The sequence below is a fragment of the Oncorhynchus nerka genome, unplaced genomic scaffold (genome assembly GCF_034236695.1).
Source record: "Oncorhynchus nerka isolate Pitt River unplaced genomic scaffold, Oner_Uvic_2.0 unplaced_scaffold_1708, whole genome shotgun sequence".
Lineage (NCBI taxonomy): Eukaryota > Metazoa > Chordata > Actinopteri > Salmoniformes > Salmonidae > Oncorhynchus > Oncorhynchus nerka.
In genome coordinates this window covers 1-20,000 of record NW_027039614.1, presented here as the reverse complement: position 1 = coordinate 20,000, position 20,000 = coordinate 1, and the positions used below count along the sequence as shown (strand labels likewise).

Below are 20,000 nucleotides of genomic sequence, written 5' to 3'. Positions count from 1 at the left end.
GGTAGTTATAGACAGTACAGCAACAATAATAATAATAATAATAATAATAAGTCACTGTTTGTTAAGGTAGTTATAGACAGTACAGCAACAATAATAATAATAATAATAATAATAAGTCACTGTTTGTTAAGGTAGTTATAGACAGTACAGCAACAATAATAATAATAATAATAAGTCACTGTTTGTTAACCACCTCTGAGGGTCACTTTAGACAATCGCACAGATACACAGAATGAGGTCCTTCTTCCACTAGGGCTTCACCAAGCTCTAAGTCCTATCCAACTCAACTTCAAGTGTGGTTTGCTCATCTCACCTCTTTTTTAATATATTTTTTTACTATGTTCGGGATGTGGTATCCACTCGGCTCGCTGCCTCTCCGATCTTAGGTTGGTCCATCTGCTCCGTTCTCGAAGTGTGGTCTCCCTGAGATCCTGAGTTTGAGGGATCCCTTGTGCACGATTACCTAGGTCATCAGGAGCAGTCACCGAGTGAAGATTCACATCCCATCCCCGTCGCCAAATGTCGTGGACATTTCCTTAATTACCAAATGATGAGAGAGAAAATCACACACCAGTCAGAGTTATGCTTAATCTTCACCTTTAATAATAATTAAGCTTTTGCAATAGCATTTTGACTTTCAACAGTTCAGTATCTCTAATGAAAAGTTGAGAGTGGTCAACATAATGGCAAATGGGATCCTTTATAGCAAAAATCCACCCCCCCCCTAGTTGACATGACAAACCACAGGTCTTAGGAACTTACACAAAGAAAGACTTTACTTCAGAGAGGAATATCCCCTAGTCAGACAGAGTTGGCTATAAATTAGTTCAGTTTGGTCTCCTAAACAAAGCTCTTATCTCGTCCTTGGTACAAAATGGTACCAAGACATTACCCCCACCCTATGATATATATCAAATTGTCATTTAGATACAACCAATTCTAAATACAACCAATCCTGGACAAGCTCACGGAGCGGAGAGTGAGTCTATAGGTCAAGATAGGAGCAACAATAGAGGGAGCATGGAATGATTCCAGACACTGCCATCCTCCTCTCCCCGATGGGAAAAGTAGGGAGTGACTGGCACACAGACACAGTGGAGCCAAGAGATAATTGGTTTCCCATTAATCATCTCTTCACATGGTTTAAAATATATGTTTACACACGATGACACCTTGACCTCTCCCCTCTCTGCGGCCCAAGCAACTTAGTCCTGACAGAGAACAGATAACTGCCAATGGCCACCACTATAGTACAACAAAATACATTCTGATGAGAAGTAATTCATAAGCATATCATGAAAAAAAAACATCCTATCTATGTTACCCAACTAATTCTGATTAATCCCCAACAAGAGTAGAGCAGAGAGAGCAGAGCGAGAGATACCAGAGAGAGCAGAGAGAGGGCACAGAGAGAGCAGAGAGAGAGAGCAGAGAGAGGGCAGAGAGAGTAAGGACAGCAGAGCGAGAGAGCAGAGGCAGAGAGCTGAGAGTGCAGAGAGAGTTAGAGAGCAGAGAGATCAGAGAGAGCAGAAAGAGCAGAGAGAGAGTAGAGAGAGTAGAGAAAGAGCAGAGAGAGCAGAGAAAGAGCAGAGAGAGAGCAGAGAGAGCAGAGAGAGAGAGAGAGAGAGAGAGAGAGAGAGAGAGAGAGAGACAGAGAGAGCAGAGAGAGCAGAGAGTGAAGAGAGAGCAGAGACAGCAGAGATCAGAGAGAGAACAGAGAGAGAACAGAGAGCAGAGAGCAGAGAGAGCGAGCAGAGAGAGAGCAGAGAGAGTCGAGAGAGAGAACAGAGAGCGAGATACCAGAGAGACCAGATGGAGCAGGGAAAGCAGAGAGCAGAGAGAGAAGAGCAGAGAGCAGAGAGATACCAGAGAGAGCAGAGAGAGCTTGGAAAGCAGGAAGCAGAGAGAGAGCAGAGAGAGTGATAGAGAGAGCAGAGAGAGCAGAGAGACAGAGAGAAGAGAGAGCAGAGAGAAGGAGAGAGCAGAGCAAAGAGAGAGTAGAGAGAGATAGCCAGAGAGACAGATACCAGAGAGAAAAAGCAGAGAGCAAAGAGAGCAGAGAGAGATACCAGAGAGAGCAGGGAAAGCATAGAGAGCAGAGAGAGCAGAGAGATAGAGAGCAGAGAGAGAGCAGAGAGAGAGCAGAGAGAGCAGAGCAGAGAGAGAGAGAGCAGAGAGAGAGATACAGAGAGAGCAGGGAAAGCAGAGAGTAAAGAGATCAGAGAGAGATACCAGATTGAGCAGGGAAAGCAACGAGAGAGCAGAGAGAGCGATACCAGAGAGAGCAGATAGAGCAGGGAAAGCAGAGAGCAGAGAGAGAAGAGCAGAGAGCAGAGAGATACCAGAGAGAGCAGAGAGAGCTTGGAAAGCAGAAAGAGAGCAGAGAGAGAGAGTAGAGAGAGAAGAGAGAGAAGAGAGAGCAGAGAGACAGATACCAGAGAGAGCAGAGAGCAGGGAAAGCAGAGAGCAAAGAGAGCAGAGAGAGATACCAGAGAGAACAGGGAAAGCATAGAGAGCAGAGAGAGCAGAGATAGAGATGCCAGAGAGAGCAGAGAGAGAGAGCAGAGCAGTGAGAGCAGAGAGCAGAGAAAGAGATACCAGAGAGAGCAGGGAAAGCAGAGAGAGAGCAGAGAGAGAGCAGAGCAGTGAGAGCAGAGAGCAGAGAAAGAGATACCAGAGAGAGCAGGGAAAGCAGAGAGAGAGCAGAGAGAGCAGAAATAGAGATGCCAGAGAGAGCAGGGAAAGCAGAGAGAGTGAGAAAAGCCGAGAGAGCAGAGAAAGCAGAGAGAGAGATACCAGAGAGAGCAGAGAGCAGGGAAAGCAGAGAGAGCAGAGAGAGCGAGAGACAGCAGAGAGAGAGCAGAGACTGCAGAGAGAGAGAGAGAGAGCAGAGAGAGAGACCGCAGAGAGAGAGAGAGAGCAGAGAGAGCTGAGAGTGCAGAGAGAGAGCAGAGAGAGCAGAGACAGCAGAGAGAGAGCAGAGACAGCAGAGAGAGAGAGCAGAGACATCAGAGAGAGAGAGCAGAGACATCAGAGAGAGAGAGCAGAGAGAGAGTAGAGAGAGCTGAGTGAAAGCAGAGACAGTAGAGAGCAGAGAGAGAGCAGAGTGAGCGGAGTGAGAGCAGAGACAGTAGAGAGCAGAGAGAGAACAGAGAGCAGAGAGAGCGAGCAGAGATAGTAGAGAGAGAGAAGAAAGCAGAGAGAGGGAGCAGTGAGAGAGAGAGAGCAGCGAGAGAAGAGAGCAGAGAGATACCAGAGAGAGCAGAGAGAGCAGGGAAAGCAGAGAGTAAAGAGATCAGAGAGAGATACCAGATTGAGCAGGGAAAGCAGAGAGAGAGCAGAGAGAGCGATACCAGAGAGAGCAGATAGAGCAGGGAAAGCAGAGAGCAGAGAGAGAAGAGCAGAGAGCAGAGAGATACCAGAGAGAGCAGAGGAAAGCAGAAAGAGAGAGAGAGAGAGAGTAGAGAGAGAAGAGAGAGCAGAGAGAGCAGAGAGACAGATACCAGAGAGAGCAGAGAGCAGGGAAAGCAGAGAGCAAAGAGAGCAGAGAGAGATACCAGAGAGAACAGGGAAAGCATAGAGAGCAGAGAGAGAGATAGAGATGCCAGAGAGAGCAGAGAGAGAGCAGAGAGAGAGAGCAGAGCAGTGAGAGCAGAGAGCAGAGAAAGAGATACCAGAGAGAGCAGGGAAAGCAGAGAGAGAGCAGAGAGAGCAGAGATAGAGATGCCAGAGAGAGCAGGGAAAGCAGAGAGAGTGAGAAAAGCAGAGAGAGCAGAGAAAGCAGAGAGAGAGATACGAGAGAGAGTGTGTTGAATCTCCCTCTCTGTTGATGACGTCACAGGGTTCCTCTGGTCTGGAGAGATTCTACCGGGGCCCTGCATCACAACACTATGTTGCAACACTATGTTGCTATATTACACCACTATGTGACCCTGCATTACACCACTCTGTTGCTATAGTGACCCTGCATTACACCACTCTGTTGCTATAGTAGCCCTGCATTACACCACTCTGTTGCTATAGTGACCCTGCATCACAACACTGTTGCATGATCAAACACTTTGCTATAGTTGCTACCCTTCATCTGTAACAACCTTCTTTGGGAGAAAGAGAGGACCAAAGCGCAGCGTGGTAAGTGTTCATGATGAAACTTTAATAGAACAAACTGAACACTGAAATACAGAACAATAAACTGAACACTGAAATACAGAACAATAAACTGAACACTGAACACTGAAATACAGAACAATAAACTGAACACTGAACACTGAAATACAGAACAATAAACTGAACACTGAACACTGAAATACAGAACAATAAACTGAACACTGAATACAGAACAATAAACTGAACACTGAACACTGAAATACAGAACAATAAACTGAACACTGAACACTGAAATACAGAACAATAAACTGAACACTGAACACTAAAATACAGAACAATAAACTGAACACTGAACACTGAAATACAAAACAATAAACTGAACGAACGAAAACTGAAACAGTTCCATGTGGAACACACAGACACCTCCTCCTCCAACCACCCACAAAACCCAACAGAAAACAGGCTACCTAAATATGGTTCCAAATCAGAGACAATGACTAACACTGCCTCTGATTGACAACCATATCAGGCCAAATGAAAACCCAACCACAAAACATAGAAACACAAACATAGATAACCCATAGATAACCCAACTCCGCTGACCATACTTAAACAAAACATAGATAACCCAGCCAACTCCCTGACCATACTTAAACAAAACATAGATAACCCAGCCAACTCCCTGACCATACTTAAACAAAGAAAAATACAAAATAACTAAGGTCAGAACGTGACATCATCACAATGTCGCTATAGTGATCCTGCATTACAACACTCTGTTGCTATAGTAACCCTGCATCACAACACTCTGTTGCTATAGTAACCCTGCATCACAACACTCTGTTGTACAATTTGTTTAATTCTATTCCACATATTTAATTGTTTTGTATTTCATTTCATATTTGTTTCATGTTTCAACCAGTCGCAGGTTAACATCAACCTGACAGAGGAAACGTTAAATCAATAAACAAACTGTTTTCACAATTAACAAGCTTTTCTTGTTTCAAGTATGTTTTATTATGAAAATTACAATATATCCTTGTATACTATGGACTATGTAACTATGGAGCGTATGTCCATATATAATTATATATAATTATACAATTTGTTGTTCAACATAAAAGACAACACATGATCACATTGGTATTTTAACAGTGTTATTGTTTAAATGTTTAAACAGAGGATACATGGCACACTGAAGGTGGCTCGGCGGTCGTAGCTGCCACCTTTTCTTTTGTCTGTTTTGTGTTTCACCTGGTTTTATTTTGGTTAATTAGGGGGGGTATTTACCTCCACATTTTCTTTGGGTTATTGTTACAGGAATTAAATTCCTCTGTTTTAATAATTTTACCACAGGTTATAAACTGAAAATGACGTCATTAGTTGTAGCCCGTGTCATCTCCGCTCCAGTACAATGGCTGTATGGTTCTCACATCGTCTCCCCCTATTAAGATAATATATGACCGAGCCAAGGCCAGCTGGTGTAGATAAGCCTTCTAGCCAGTCTGGCTATAAGTTCATTCATTTCTACCATGGTACAGACAGTCATTGTTCTAATTCTTGATTATATTTACACACATTATATTGATATATTATAAATGATCACATTGGTATTTTAACAGTGTTATTTTAAGAGTACATGTTATTGTAAGAGGTCCTGGGTCAAGGTCACAATTATAGGAAGACGCGCATGTGTGTGTCCAGTATGAGTATGTGTCCTGTGTGTGTGTGTGTGTGTTTGTCCAGTGAGTGTGTGTTTGTCCAGTGTGTGTGTGTGTGTGTTTGTCCAGTGTGTGTGTGTCCAGCAGGTGTGTGTGTTTGTTTGTCCAGTGTGTGTTTGTGTGTGTGTGTTTGTTTGTCCAGTGTGTGTGTGTGTGTCCAGTGTGTGTGTGTGTGTGTGTGTCCAGTGTGTGTGTGTGTGTGTGTGTTTGTCCAGTGTGTGTGTGTGTGTTTGTCCAGTGTGTGTGTGTGTGTGTGTTTTTGAGTCCAGTGTGTGTGTTTGTGTGTGTGCGTGTGTGTATTTTTGTTTGTCCAGTGTGTGTGTGTGTGTTTGTCCAGTATGTGTGTGTGTGTGTTTTTGAGTCCAGTGTGTGTGTGTGTGTGTGTGTCCAGTGTGTGTGTGTGTGTGTCCAGTGTGTGTGTGTGTCCAGTGTTGTGTGTGTGTGTCCTGTGTGTGTGTGTGTGTGTCCAGTGTGTGTGTTTTGTGTGTCCAGTGTGTGTGTGTGTGTGTGTCCAGCGTGTGTGTCTGTGTCCAGTGTGTGTGTGTTTGTCCAGTGTGTGTGTCCAGAGTGTGTGTGTCCAGTGTGTGTCTAGCGTGTGTGTGTGTCCAGTGTGTGTGTGTGTGTCTATGTCCAATGTCTGTGTGTCCAGTGTGTGTGTGTGTCCAGAGTGTGTGTCTAGTGTGTGTGTGTCCAGAGTGTGTGTGTCTAGTGTGTGTGTGTGTGTCCAGTGTGTTTTTTTCCAGTTTGTGTAACAAGTGTGGCAAGTGTGTGTGTGTGTCCATTGTGTGTGTGTGTGTGTAAAGCAGTGTGTGTGTGTGTGTGTCCACAGTGTGTGTGTGTGTCCAAACATGTGTGTGTGTGTGTCCAGTGTGTGTGTGTGTCCAGTGTGTGTGTGTGTGTGTCTAGTGTGTGTGTGTGTGTGTCTAGTGTGTGTCTAGTGTGTGTGTGTGTGTGTGTGTCTAGTGTGTGTGTGTGTGTGTCTAGTGTGTGTGTGTGTGTGTGTGTGTGTCTAGTGTGTGTGTGTGTGTGTGTGTGTGTCTAGTGTGTGTCCAGTGTGTGTGTGTAGTGTGTGTGTGTAGTGTTTATTATTTTAGGGACACTGAGTCACCCCAACATTGTCCCTAAACCCAAAATGAAACCCTGGATAGAGGGGCTCAGTGAATGTGGAGGTGAATGTGTACAGGTGGGTCAGTGTGTCAGAGGAGGCTCTATAGAAGGACAGAGTGCCGGCTGGCCAGTCCAGATACACTCCTACTCTGTGGGAGCTGGAGGAGGGGACGTCTATGGTAGTGGATTATTATTGTGCCTGGCAATGTAACTGTTGTCAGAGCAGAACAGACTCCAGGACTTGTCATTGTATCCAAGACAACAGTCCTTAACCCTTCCTCTCCTGCTGATTCCTTTATATGTCACTCCTATACCAGCCCCCCTTCTCCCACTCCACTCTACCTCCCAGTAACAGCGCCCAGTCAGACCCTCTCTACACAGCACCTGTCCCCAGTCCTCAAATCTCTCTGGGTGATCAGGATACGGCTGCTCCTCTCTCCTCCATGTCACCTTTCTGTTCCCCTCAGACAGAGAGAGGAGTCTGTTTACTGTGTTTAGGTCCAGTGTGAGATCACAGACATCTGATGGATGAAACCAGACACAATATTAGAAATCATCATCATTCACATTAGAATGTTAACTCACTTTTCACTAATTCATTTAATGTAGATGTTTCTAGGTATCAAAAGGAGAAGTTAAGGTAACTTGAGACTTGTTGAATGATCATATGTTATACTGTATGGTAATATAAAACACACTTATTCCCATTAATTACACACACACACACACACACACACACACACACACACACATTGTCAAAGAAACTCATTGTAAACTTTGGTGTCCCTGATTTCTGCTTCTGTAGAACTACAGCTGATATTTAATATGACCAAGTCAGTAATGATGGTGGTCTTTGACTTTGACTTAACTTGAATTAAGACTTATTCTTAGTCATATTCTTCACAGCAGTCAACACTCACATTTTCTAAGTCCAGGTTTCATTCTGTTCTCTCCACCATGTTCCACACTGTAGCGGTAAGCAGAAGAACAGACAGTTATTGAGGGATACACACACACACACACACACACACGTATATAGCATACACAAGCAAATTTTTGTCTGTGTGTGTGTATGTGTGTGAGTTCTGTGTGTGTGTGTCCAGTGTGTGTCTGTGTGTGTGTCTCCAGTGTGTGTGTCCAGTGTGCGTTCAGTGCTTGTATGTGTGTGTGTGTGTGTCCAGTGTGTGTGTGTGTGTGTGTCCAGTGTGTGTGTCCAGTGCTTGTTCGTGTGTACTGTGTGTGTGTATACTGTGTGTGTGTATACGTGTGTGTGTGTGTGTGTGTGTGTGAGAGTCCTGTGTGTGTCCTGTGTGTGTGTGTGTCCAGGGTGTGTGTGTGTGTGTGTCCAGTGTGTGTGTGTATCCTGTGTGTGTCATTGAGCTGGACCCACACACTGGACACACACACACAGGACACACACACACAGGACACACACACACACACACACACAAGCATATAACTTTGTCCAAGTGGTGGTCAGAATGTTTGTCTTAACTAGCCTGATAAGTCAAACATGTCTGATATGAACATTGACATAAACCCTCTACATACTTGAGTTTCTCCAGTCTGCAGTGTGGATCCTCCAGTCCAGCAGAGAGCAGTCTGACTCCTGAGTCTCCTGGGTGATTGTAGCTCAGGTCCAGCTCTCTCAGGTGTGAGGGGTTTGACCTCAGAGCTGAGACCAGAGAAGCACAGCCTTCCTCTGTGACTAGACAGCCTGACAGCCTGCAAAGAGTCAAATCATTTTAAAATCACAGTATATTTTTTTTCTAAATGTTCATAATGACGCCGTGATGAAGAAAAATCATAAATCAATCATGAAAAAGGATGAGTGAGTTACTATTTGGTCCCATATTCTTTAAATACAATGACTACATCAGCCTGTGACTGGCATGATTGAGAAAGATCATGAATGAATCATGAATAATAATGAGTAAGAAAGTTACAGAGGCAACAACAAAACATGCTAACCTCTCACCATTACCAATAACAGAGGCTACAACAAAACATGCTAACCTCTCACCATTACCAATAACAGAGGCTACAACAAAACATGCTAACCTCTCACCATTACCAATAACAGAGGCTACAACAAAACATGCTAACCTCTCACCATTACCAATAACAGAGGCTACAACAAAACATGCTAACCTCTCACCATTACCAATAACAGACTACAACAAAACATGCTAACCTCTTCTCTCACCATTACCAATAACAGAGCTACAACAAAACATGTTAACCTCTCACCATTACCAATAACAGAGGCTACAACAAAACATGCTAACCTCTCACCATTACCAATAACAGAGGCTACAACAAAACATGCTAACCTCTCACCATTACCAATAACAGAGTGGGTCTGATATTTGTGCCTCTGTAACTTTCTCATTCATCATTATTCTCGATTCATTCCTGATTATTCATAATTCAAATGGGAGAACTACATACATAAAGTGCTTTCATATCTGATAATACTGACCTCAGAGTCTCCAGTTTACAGTGGGGATTCCCCAGTCCAGCAGAGAGCAGCTTCACTCCTGAATCCTTCAGGTCATTGTTACTCAGGTCCAGCTCTCTCAGGTGTGAAGGGTTTGACCTCAGAGCTGAGACCAGAGAAGCACAGCCTTCCTCTGTGACTCCACAGGCTGACAGCCTGACAAAGAGATCATCATGACTTCACAAACACACTGTTCATTTAACACCAGTAGTGTAGAAGGACAATGGCAGATGCATTTGGTTTATTTTCCCAAACAACATATAGATTCATCTTCCGTTTCCTAGAATTGTATGGTCATATTGTTATACTAATGTGAAAATCAATTAATTTATTCAATATGTTTTTTCAATATAATATTATATACATATTATAATAAATATTTTATAATGAATATTTCTTCCTGATGATTAGTTCTGATATGTCATTTTATTTACTCACAGAACAGCTCTGGAGGCTTTGACCACTGGCAGCAGCCTCAGAAGACCTTCCTCTGATCTGGAGTATTTCTTCAGGTCAAACACATCCAGCTCCTTTTCTGAAGTCAGCAACACAAAGACCAGAGCTGACCACTGTGCAGGTGACAGGTTGGGTTTTGAGAGACTTCCTGAGCTCAGGTAGCTTTGGATCTCCTCCACTAGAGAATGGTCATTCAGTTCATTCAGACAGTGGAACAGATTGATGCTCCTCTCTGGAGAGGGATTCTCCCTGATCTTCTCCTTGATGTACTTGACTGTGTCTTCATGGCTCTGTGAGCTGCTTCTTGTCTTTGTCAGTAGACCTCGTAAGTGCTTCTGATTGGACTCCAGTGAGAGGCCCAGAAGGAAGCGGAGGAAAAGGTCCAGGTTTCCTGCCTCACTTCGTAAGGCTTTATCCACAGCACTCTTGTAGAAAGTAACTTCAGTAACTTTAGGCTTCTCTCTGACCTGGTACAGCACACATTCCTCTTTAAAGAGCTGTGTGCACAATCCTGAGTACACTGAGGCTTCATTAACATCAATGCCAGACTCTTGCAGGTCTTCTTCATAGAAAATCAGATTGCCATTCACAAGCTGTTGAAAAGCCAGTTTTCCCAGTGACAGAATGCTCTCTTTATTCCAGTGTGGACCTGTCTCTTCTTTCCCAAGATACTTTTCATTCTTCTGTTTGGTATGAAACTCCACAAGGTGTGTGTACATCTCAGTCAGAGTCTTGGGCATCTCTTCTCTCTTATGTTTCAGCATGTGTTCAAGGACTGTTGCAGAAAACCAACAGAAGACTGGAATGTGGCACATGATGTGGAGGCTCCTTGATGTCTTTATGTGTGAGATGATTCTGCTGGCCAGGTCCTCATCACTGAATCTCTTCCTGAAGTACTCCTCCTTCTGTGGGTCATTGAACCCTCGTACTTCTGTTACCTGGTCAACACACCATGAAGGGATCTTATTGGCTGCTGCAGGTCGGGTAGTTATCCAGAGGAGAGCAGAGGGAAGCAGATTTCCCCTGATGAGATTTGTCAGCAGAACATCCACTGAGGTTGACTCTGTGACGTCCCAACAGATCTTGTTCTTCTGGAAGTCTAGGGGCAGTCGGCACTCATCCAGACCATCAAAGATGAACAGAACTTTGTACTTGTCGTAGTTGGAGATTCTTGATTGTTTGGTTTCCATTGAGAAGTGATTAAGAAGTTCAATGAAAGTGTGTTTGTCCCCTTTCATCAAATTCAGCTCCCGAAAAGGGAATGAAAATACAAATTGGACATCCTGATTTGCTTTTCCTTCAGCCCAGTCCAGAATGAATTTCTGCACAGAGACTGTTTTTCCAATGCCAGCGACTCCCTTTGTCAGCACAGTTCTGATAGGTTTGTCTTGTCCAGTTAAGGGTTTGAAGATGTCGTTACATTTGATTGGAGTCTCTGGTCTTGCTTGTTTCCTGGTTGTTGTCTCAATCTGTCTCAGCTCATGTTCATTATTGACCTCTCCTGTTCCACCCTCTGTGATGTAGAGCTCTGTGTAGATCTTATTGAGAAGTGTTGGGTTTCCTTGTTTAGCGATCCCCTCAAACACACATTGAAACTTCTTCTGTAGATTAGATTTGAGTTCACGTTGGCAAATCACAGCAAGATCATCTGAATCTAGAAATAACACAGAGGATATTAATATTACGTCTGTTTTAATGTCTACAGTATTGTAGGACTGTTATAAAGTTGTACATTATAATAATGTATTCTCTTAACTGACTGTATAAATGTGTAAATGTTTTCATAATGCATTACAGACTGGTGTGACTGATTATATTATTATTGGTATTATTGATGGTATTATTAATGTTCTCTCTCTAAATGAATCACCACAACACATCCCTGCTGCTACTTGATGAGGTCACTAGGTGTTGTGTTAAGGCTGCTACAATATCATTGAGTTACACAGCTACTTTAGCTGTACTTTAGCTACAGCTTTTAAATGTTATAAAACACCATTCAACATGAGGCAGACAGATCTTACATTTCTCCAGTGTGTCAGCAAGCTCCTTCTGGTTCATTTTCCTCAGGATGTGCAGTGTGATCTTCAGAGCCCCCTCTCTGGCACTGCTCTCCTGCTTCTCATCTTCAGCATCCACCACTTCCTTATCCTGTTTCTGACTCTCAAAGCCTTGTGGGAGTTCTGGACTAAGAATCCTCTTGAACATCTTCAGCTCGTTCTTCACAAATGTCATAATTTTCTCTTCAAGCAACTGAAATAAATAAAGTAAATAAGTTAAGCAAGAGAAGAAATGCTTTCTCATTAACACATTAATGAATGATTGACAGATCAACTTTACTTGAGGTAAACAAAAACAAATGTACATAACAGGACCACATACACTGAATATGGAGGCCAGGTCTGTTTGATGACTCTGGGAAGACTGACCACTGAGAATCTCTGACTCTGATCTCTCCTGTTGGTTTCTGTGGACAAAACATGAGATTACATCTCCTCATCCAGGAGTAAAACACACACACACACACACACACACACACACAGGGGGAATGTTGTGTTTGTTTAATATTGTTTTAGGACTATGAAATGGGCAATATGATTAGCATATGGATTATGAAAACAACAACAATAAATGGGAAAATGGGAGAGGAGAAATGACTAGAGACGGTGTTGTTTAACTCACTGACCAGGACCCATGAGTTCTTCTTACCTTTGTTCAGTAGAAAAGTCTCCCTCTCTAAACACTATAGGTTGATGCATAGACCAGTCACTCTTCATGGACACACAGCTGGGAACAGGGGAGGCTGGTCTCTCCTGCTTGATTGGTCTTCAACACAACAGAGACAAACATTACATCTCTCATCTACTCTGAGCTCAGATGGGGAAACATAAGAGTTTCATTCCAAAACACTATATATCACTTTTCAGAAATGTTAGTAAATTAGCTTTTATTGTTCAAAGCATTTCTGAAATCTAATCATGGTATGGGGTTGTTCACTATCTAATCATGGGGTTGTTCACTATCTAATCATGGGGTTGTTCACTATCTAATCATGGGGTTGTTCACTATCTAATCATGGGGTTGTTCACTATCTAATCATGGGATTGTTCACTATCTAATCATGGGGTTGTTCACTATCTAATCATGGCATGGGGTTGTTCACTATCTAATCATGGGGTTGTTCACTATCTAATCATGGGATTGTTCACTATCTAATCATGGGGTTGTTCACTATCTAATCATGGGGTTGTTCACTATCTAATCATGGGGTTGTTCACTATCTAATCATGGGATTGTTCACTATCTAATCATGGGATTGTTCACTATCTAATCATGGGGTTGTTCACTATCTAATCATGGGGTTGTTCACTATCTAATCATGGGGTTGTTCTCTATCTAATCATGGGGTTGTTCACTATCTAATCATGGGGTTGTTCACTATCTAATCATGGGGTTGTTCACTATCTAATCATGGGGTTGTTCACTATCTAATCATGGGGTTGTTCACTATCTAATCATGGGGTTGTTCACTATCTAATCATGGGGTTGTTCACTATCTAATCATGGGGTTGTTCACTATCTAATCATGGCATGGGGTTGTTCACTATCTAATCATGGGGTTGTTCACTATCTAATCATGGCATGGGGTTGTTCACTATCTAATCATGGGGTTGTTCACTATCTAATCATGGGGTTGTTCACTATCTAATCATGGGGTTGTTCACTATCTAATCATGGGGTTGTTCACTATCTAATCATGGGGTTGTTCACTATCTAATCATGGGGTTGTTCACTATCTAATCATGGGGTTGTTCACTATCTAATCATGGGGTTGTTCACTATCTAATCATGGGGTTGTTCACTATCTAATCATGGGGTTGTTCACTATCTAATCATGGGGTTGTTCAATGACAGATATGTATTTGTTTAAAATCACTTGATGTCTTCATTTCAGAGAGACAAAGACCTGCAGGGTACCAGGTAGTTGAGGTAATAATGAGACTATAAGGAGAACCAGTACTGAGTCAATGTGCAGGGTACCAGGTAGTTGAGGTAATAATGAGACTATAAGGAGAACCAGTACTGAGTCAATGTGCAGGGTACCAGGTAGTTGAGGTAATAATGAGACTATAAGGAGAACCAGTACTGAGTCAATGTGCAGGGTACCAGGTAGTTGAGGTAATAATGAGACTATAAGGAGAACCAGTACTGAGTCAATGTGCAGGGTACCAGGTAGTTGAGGTAATAATGAGACTATAAGGAGAACCAGTACTGAGTCAATGTGCAGGGTACCAGGTAGTTGATGTAATAATGAGACTATAAGGAGAACCAGTACTGAGTCAATGTGCAGGGTACCAGGTAGTTGAGGTAATAATGAGACTATAAGGAGAACCAGTACTGAGTCAATGTGCAGGGTACCAGGTAGTTGAGGTAATAATGAGACTATAAGGAGAACCAGTACTGAGTCAATGTGCAGGGTACCAGGTAGTTGAGGTAATAATGAGACTATAAGGAGAACCAGTACTGAGTCAATGTGCAGGGTACCAGGTAGTTGAGGTAATAATGAGACTATAAGGAGAACCAGTACTGAGTCAATGTGCAGGGTACCAGGTAGTTGATGTAATAATGAGACTATAAGGAGAACCAGTACTGAGTCAATGTGCAGGGTACCAGGTAGTTGAGGTAATAATGAGACTATAAGGAGTACCAGTACTGAGTCAATGTGCAGGTAGTTGAGGTAATAATGAGGCTATAAGGATTACCAGTACTGAGTCAATGTGCAGGGTACCAGGTAGTTGAGGTAATAATGAGACTATAAGGAGTATCAGTACTGAGTCAATGTGCAGTGTACCAGGTAGTTGAGGTAATAATGAGACTATAAGGAGTACCAGTACTGAGTCAATGTGCAGGGTACCAGGTAGTTGAGGTAATAATGAGACTATAAGGAGTATCAGTACTGAGTCAATGTGCAGGGTACCAGGTAGTTGAGGTAATAATGAGACTATAAGGAGAACCAGTACTGAGTCAATGTGCAGGGTACCAGGTAGTTGAGGTAATAATGAGACTATAAGGAGAACCAGTACTGAGTCAATGTGCAGGGTACCAGGTAGTTGATGTAATAATGAGACTATAAGGAGAACCAGTACTGAGTCAATGTGCAGGGTACCAGGTAGTTGAGGTAATAATGAGACTATAAGGAGAACCAGTACTGAGTCAATGTGCAGGGTACCAGGTAGTTGAGGTAATAATGAGACTATAAGGAGAACCAGTACTGAGTCAATGTGCAGGGTACCAGGTAGTTGAGGTAATAATGAGACTATAAGGAGAACCAGTACTGAGTCAATGTGCAGGGTACCAGGTAGTTGAGGTAATAATGAGACTATAAGGAGAACCAGTACTGAGTCAATGTGCAGGGTACCAGGTAGTTGATGTAATAATGAGACTATAAGGAGAACCAGTACTGAGTCAATGTGCAGGGTACCAGGTAGTTGAGGTAATAATGAGACTATAAGGAGTACCAGTACTGAGTCAATGTGCAGGGTACAGGTAGTTGAGGTAATAATGAGGCTATAAGGAGAACCAGTACTGAGTCAATGTGCAGGGTACCAGGTAGTTGAGGTAATAATGAGACTATAAGGAGTACCAGTACTGAGTCAATGTGCAGTGTACCAGGTAGTTGAGGTAATAATGAGACTATAAGGAGTACCAGTACTGAGTCAATGTGCAGGGTACCAGGTAGTTGAGGTAATAATGAGACTATAAGGAGTACCAGTACTGAGTCAATGTGCAGGGTACCAGGTAGTTGAGGTAATAATGAGACTATAAGGAGTACCAGTACTGAGTCAATGTGCAGGGTACCAGGTAGTTGAGGTAATAATGAGACTATAAGGAGAACCAGTACTGAGTCAATGTGCAGGGTACCAGGTAGTTGAGGTAATAATGAGGCTATAAGGAGAACCAGTACTGAGTCAATGTGCAGGGTACCAGGTAGTTGAGGTAATAATGAGACTATAAGGAGAACCAGTACTGAGTCAATGTGCAGGGTACCAGGTAGTTGAGGTAATAATGAGACTATAAGGAGAACCAGTACTGAGTCAATGTGCAGGGTACCAGGTAGTTGAGGTAATAATGAGACTATAAGGAGAACCAGTACTGAGTCAATGTGCAGGGTACCAGGTAGTTGAGGTAATAATGAGACTATAAGGAGAACCAGTACTGAGTCAATGTGCAGGGTACCAGGTAGTTGATGTAATAATGAGACTATAAGGAGAACCAGTACTGAGTCAATGTGCAGGGTACCAGGTAGTTGAGGTAATAATGAGACTATAAGGAGAACCAGTACTGAGTCAATGTGCAGGGTACCAGGTAGTTGAGGTAATAATGAGACTATAAGGAGAACCAGTACTGAGTCAATGTGCAGGGTACCAGGTAGTTGAGGTAATAATGAGACTATAAGGAGAACCAGTACTGAGTCAATGTGCAGGGTACCAGGTAGTTGAGGTAATAATGAGACTATAAGGAGAACCAGTACTGAGTCAATGTGCAGGGTACCAGGTAGTTGATGTAATAATGAGACTATAAGGAGAACCAGTACTGAGTCAATGTGCAGGGTACCAGGTAGTTGAGGTAATAATGAGACTATAAGGAGTACCAGTACTGAGTCAATGTGCAGGGTAGGTAGTTGAGGTAATAATGAGACTATAAGGAGAACCAGTACTGAGTCAATGTGCAGGGTACCAGGTAGTTGAGGTAATAATGAGACTATAAGGAGTATCAGTACTGAGTCAATGTGCAGGGTACCAGGTAGTTGAGGTAATAATGAGACTATAAGGAGTACCAGTACTGAGTCAATGTGCAGGGTACCAGGTAGTTGAGGTAATAATGAGACTATAAGGAGTACCAGTACTGAGTCAATGTGCAGGGTACCAGGTAGTTGAGGTAATAATGAGACTATAAGGAGAACCAGTACTGAGTCAATGTGCAGGGTACCAGGTAGTTGAGGTAATAATGAGACTATAAGGAGAACCAGTACTGAGTCAATGTGCAGGGTACCAGGTAGTTGAGGTAATAATGAGGCTATAAGGAGTACCAGTACTGAGTCAATGTGCAGGGTACCAGGTAGTTGAGGTAATAATGAGACTATAAGGACTACCAGTACTGAGTCAATGTGCAGGGTACCAGGTAGTTGAGGTAATAATGAGACTATAAGGAGTACCAGTACTGAGTCAATGTGCAGGGTACCAGGTAGTTGAGGTAATAATGAGGCTATAAGGAGTACCAGTACTGAGTCAATGTGCAGGGTACCAGGTAGTTGAGGTAATAATGAGACTATAAGGAGAACCAGTACTGAGTCAATGTGCAGGGTACCAGGTAGTTGAGGTAATAATGAGGCTATAAGGAGTACCAGTACTGAGTCAATGTGCAGGGTACCAGGTAGTTGAGGTAATAATGAGGCTATAAGGAGTACCAGTACTGAGTCAATGTGCAGGGTACCGGGTAGTTGAGGTAATAATGAGGCTATAAGGAGAACCAGTACTGAGTCAATGTGCAGGTAGTTGAGGTAATAATGAGGCTATAAGGATTACCAGTACTGAGTCAATGTGCAGGGTACCAGGTAGTTGAGGTAATAATGAGACTATAAGGAGTACCAGTACTGAGTCAATGTGCAGGTACCAGGTAGTGAGGTAATAATGAGACTATAAGGAGTACCAGTACTGAGTCAATGTGCAGGGTACCAGGTAGTTGAGGTAATAATGAGACTATAAGGAGTATCAGTACTGAGTCAATGTGCAGGGTACCAGGTAGTTGAGGTAATAATGAGACTATAAGGAGTACCAGTACTGAGTCAATGTGCAGGGTACCAGGTAGTTGAGGTAATAATGAGACTATAAGGAGTATCAGTACTGAGTCAATGTGCAGGGTACCAGGTAGTTGAGGTAATAATGAGACTATAAGGAGTACCAGTACTGAGTCAATGTGCAGGGTACCAGGTAGTTGAGGTAATAATGAGACTATAAGGAGAACCAGTACTGAGTCAATGTGCAGGGTACCAGGTAGTTGAGGTAATAATGAGGCTATAAGGAGTACCAGTACTGAGTCAATGTGCAGGGTACCAGGTAGTTGAGGTAATAATGAGACTATAAGGAGTACCAGTACTGAGTCAATGTGCAGGGTACCAGGTAGTTGAGGTAATAATGAGACTATAAGGAGTACCAGTACTGAGTCAATGTGCAGGGTACCAGGTAGTTGAGGTAATAATGAGGCTATAAGGAGTACCAGTACTGAGTCAATGTGCAGGGTACCAGGTAGTTGAGGTAATAATGAGACTATAAGGAGAACCAGTACTGAGTCAATGTGCAGGGTACCAGGTAGTTGAGGTAATAATGAGGCTATAAGGAGTACCAGTACTGAGTCAATGTGCAGGGTACCAGGTAGTTGAGGTAATAATGAGGCTATAAGGAGTACCAGTACTGAGTCAATGTGCAGGGTACCAGGTAGTTGAGGTAATAATGAGGCTATAAGGAGAACCAGTACTGAGTCAATGTTGTGTTTGTTTAATATTGTTTTAGGACTATGAAAATGGACAAAATGATTAGCCTATTGATTATGAAAACAACAACAATAAATGGGAAAATGGGAGGAGAAATGACTAGAGACAGTGTTGTTTAACTCACTGACCAGGACCCATGAGTTCTTCTTACCTTTGTTCAGTAGAAAAGTCTCCCTCTCTAAAGTGTAAAGGTTGCTTCATAGACCAGTCACTCTTCATGGACACACAGCTGGGAACAGGGGAGGCTGGTCTCTCCTGCTTGATTGGTCTTCAACACAACAGAGACAAACATTACATCTCTCATCTACTCTGAGCTCAGATGGGGAAACATAAGAAGAGTTTCACAAATAGAACTGACTTCTAGACGCTCGTTGCAGCGCGCGAGCAGTGTGTCATTTTTAAAAACGAAATTAATTTAGCGACGCGAACGTTGTAGTCAGTCTGTCAGCCCCGCTAAAAGGCTGGTGTCGTTACTCTGCCTTCTCCGGGGGATGTTGAGGTAAATTTACTAACCGGGAGGGTTGAATGATGTCATTTATTGGAGGTCTGGAAGACGCACTCTCGAGGTTGTTTACTCACAATATCAGATATTAAGATGATTTTTTATAATGAATGTAAACTGAGGTTGAGGTTCTGACTAGTGATTATTTACCCGGGGTTCAATACCTGCTATTGAGGCGCCCTGAAAATAATATTCAAAAGTTTGGTCCTTGGACACAGAGGGTTAAACACTAAAGTTACCGTCCATCTAGTGAAGAGAGGAGAACCGGACAGAGGTAGCCAGCATCCGTCAACGAGAGGGAGAAGCCTCACCCGGATTTAACAGGTGGAAGAAACAACCGGGGAGCCGGTGATGATGTAGTGGTAGCTATGGTAACTAGGATGCTGCTGGTAGAGTAACTAGCTAGCTTACCGAGCTGTACCGAATAGCTAGGATAACTAGGATGCTGCTGGTAAAGTAGCTAGCTAGCTTACCGAGCTGTACCGAATAGCTTGGCTAGTTAGCAGGTCGTTCGTCTGTCCCTCGTCTCGATGATGAATCCGGTGAACCACAAATTGAAACAAGGATAGAGAGTGAAAAGGATCTGTCTACACTCATAATGTCCCTGACCGTAAAGAAAAAAGCAAATTGAACAATAAACTTCGGTGTCTCAACACTGTAACAAACTCCATCGTTATTCCCCGAGATCACCTCAGTCCACTCTGCGCGTAACCGGCTTGGCGCCACACCGAACGTGGACGCGGACAGTTCTGTACGCAATATTTAGGACACCTGGTGAGCTGTCCTAAGTAGTTAAGAGTTAACAGCAGGTGTCCTAAGTAGTTAAGAGTTAACAGCAGGTGTCTTGATAATACTATAGAATAATGCAGTGAGTCAGTGGTTCCTGCTCCACATGTAATTGCATTGTAGTAGTTAAAAGAATGTTTTATATTTCTATATGATCAATCCATTAATAATATAGACCAACATGCAACAGTATGTCTTGTGCTTTTGGCAATGATTTATGTATAATAATTATGTATAACAAGTGATACCATGTATGTCTGTGGCGGCAGG

At 42.9% G+C, this 20,000-nt stretch overlaps 1 protein-coding gene across 1 annotated transcript; it reads right to left on the bottom strand.

Annotated features, from left to right (window-relative positions):
- Positions 1-6,960: 6,960 nt before the first annotated feature.
- Positions 6,961-19,986, bottom strand: LOC135568061 (NLR family CARD domain-containing protein 3-like). Its single transcript, XM_065015087.1, has 8 exons — positions 18,594-19,986; positions 12,274-12,358; positions 11,916-12,144; positions 9,874-11,545; positions 9,418-9,591; positions 8,487-8,660; positions 7,856-7,902; positions 6,961-7,456 (listed from the first exon to the last, which is right to left on the bottom strand). Exons 1-8 carry the CDS (start codon positions 18,659-18,661, stop codon positions 7,110-7,112), a joined length of 2,796 nt encoding a protein of 931 aa, XP_064871159.1. The 5' UTR covers positions 18,662-19,986; the 3' UTR covers positions 6,961-7,109.
- Between the last annotated feature and the right edge of the window lie 14 nt (positions 19,987-20,000).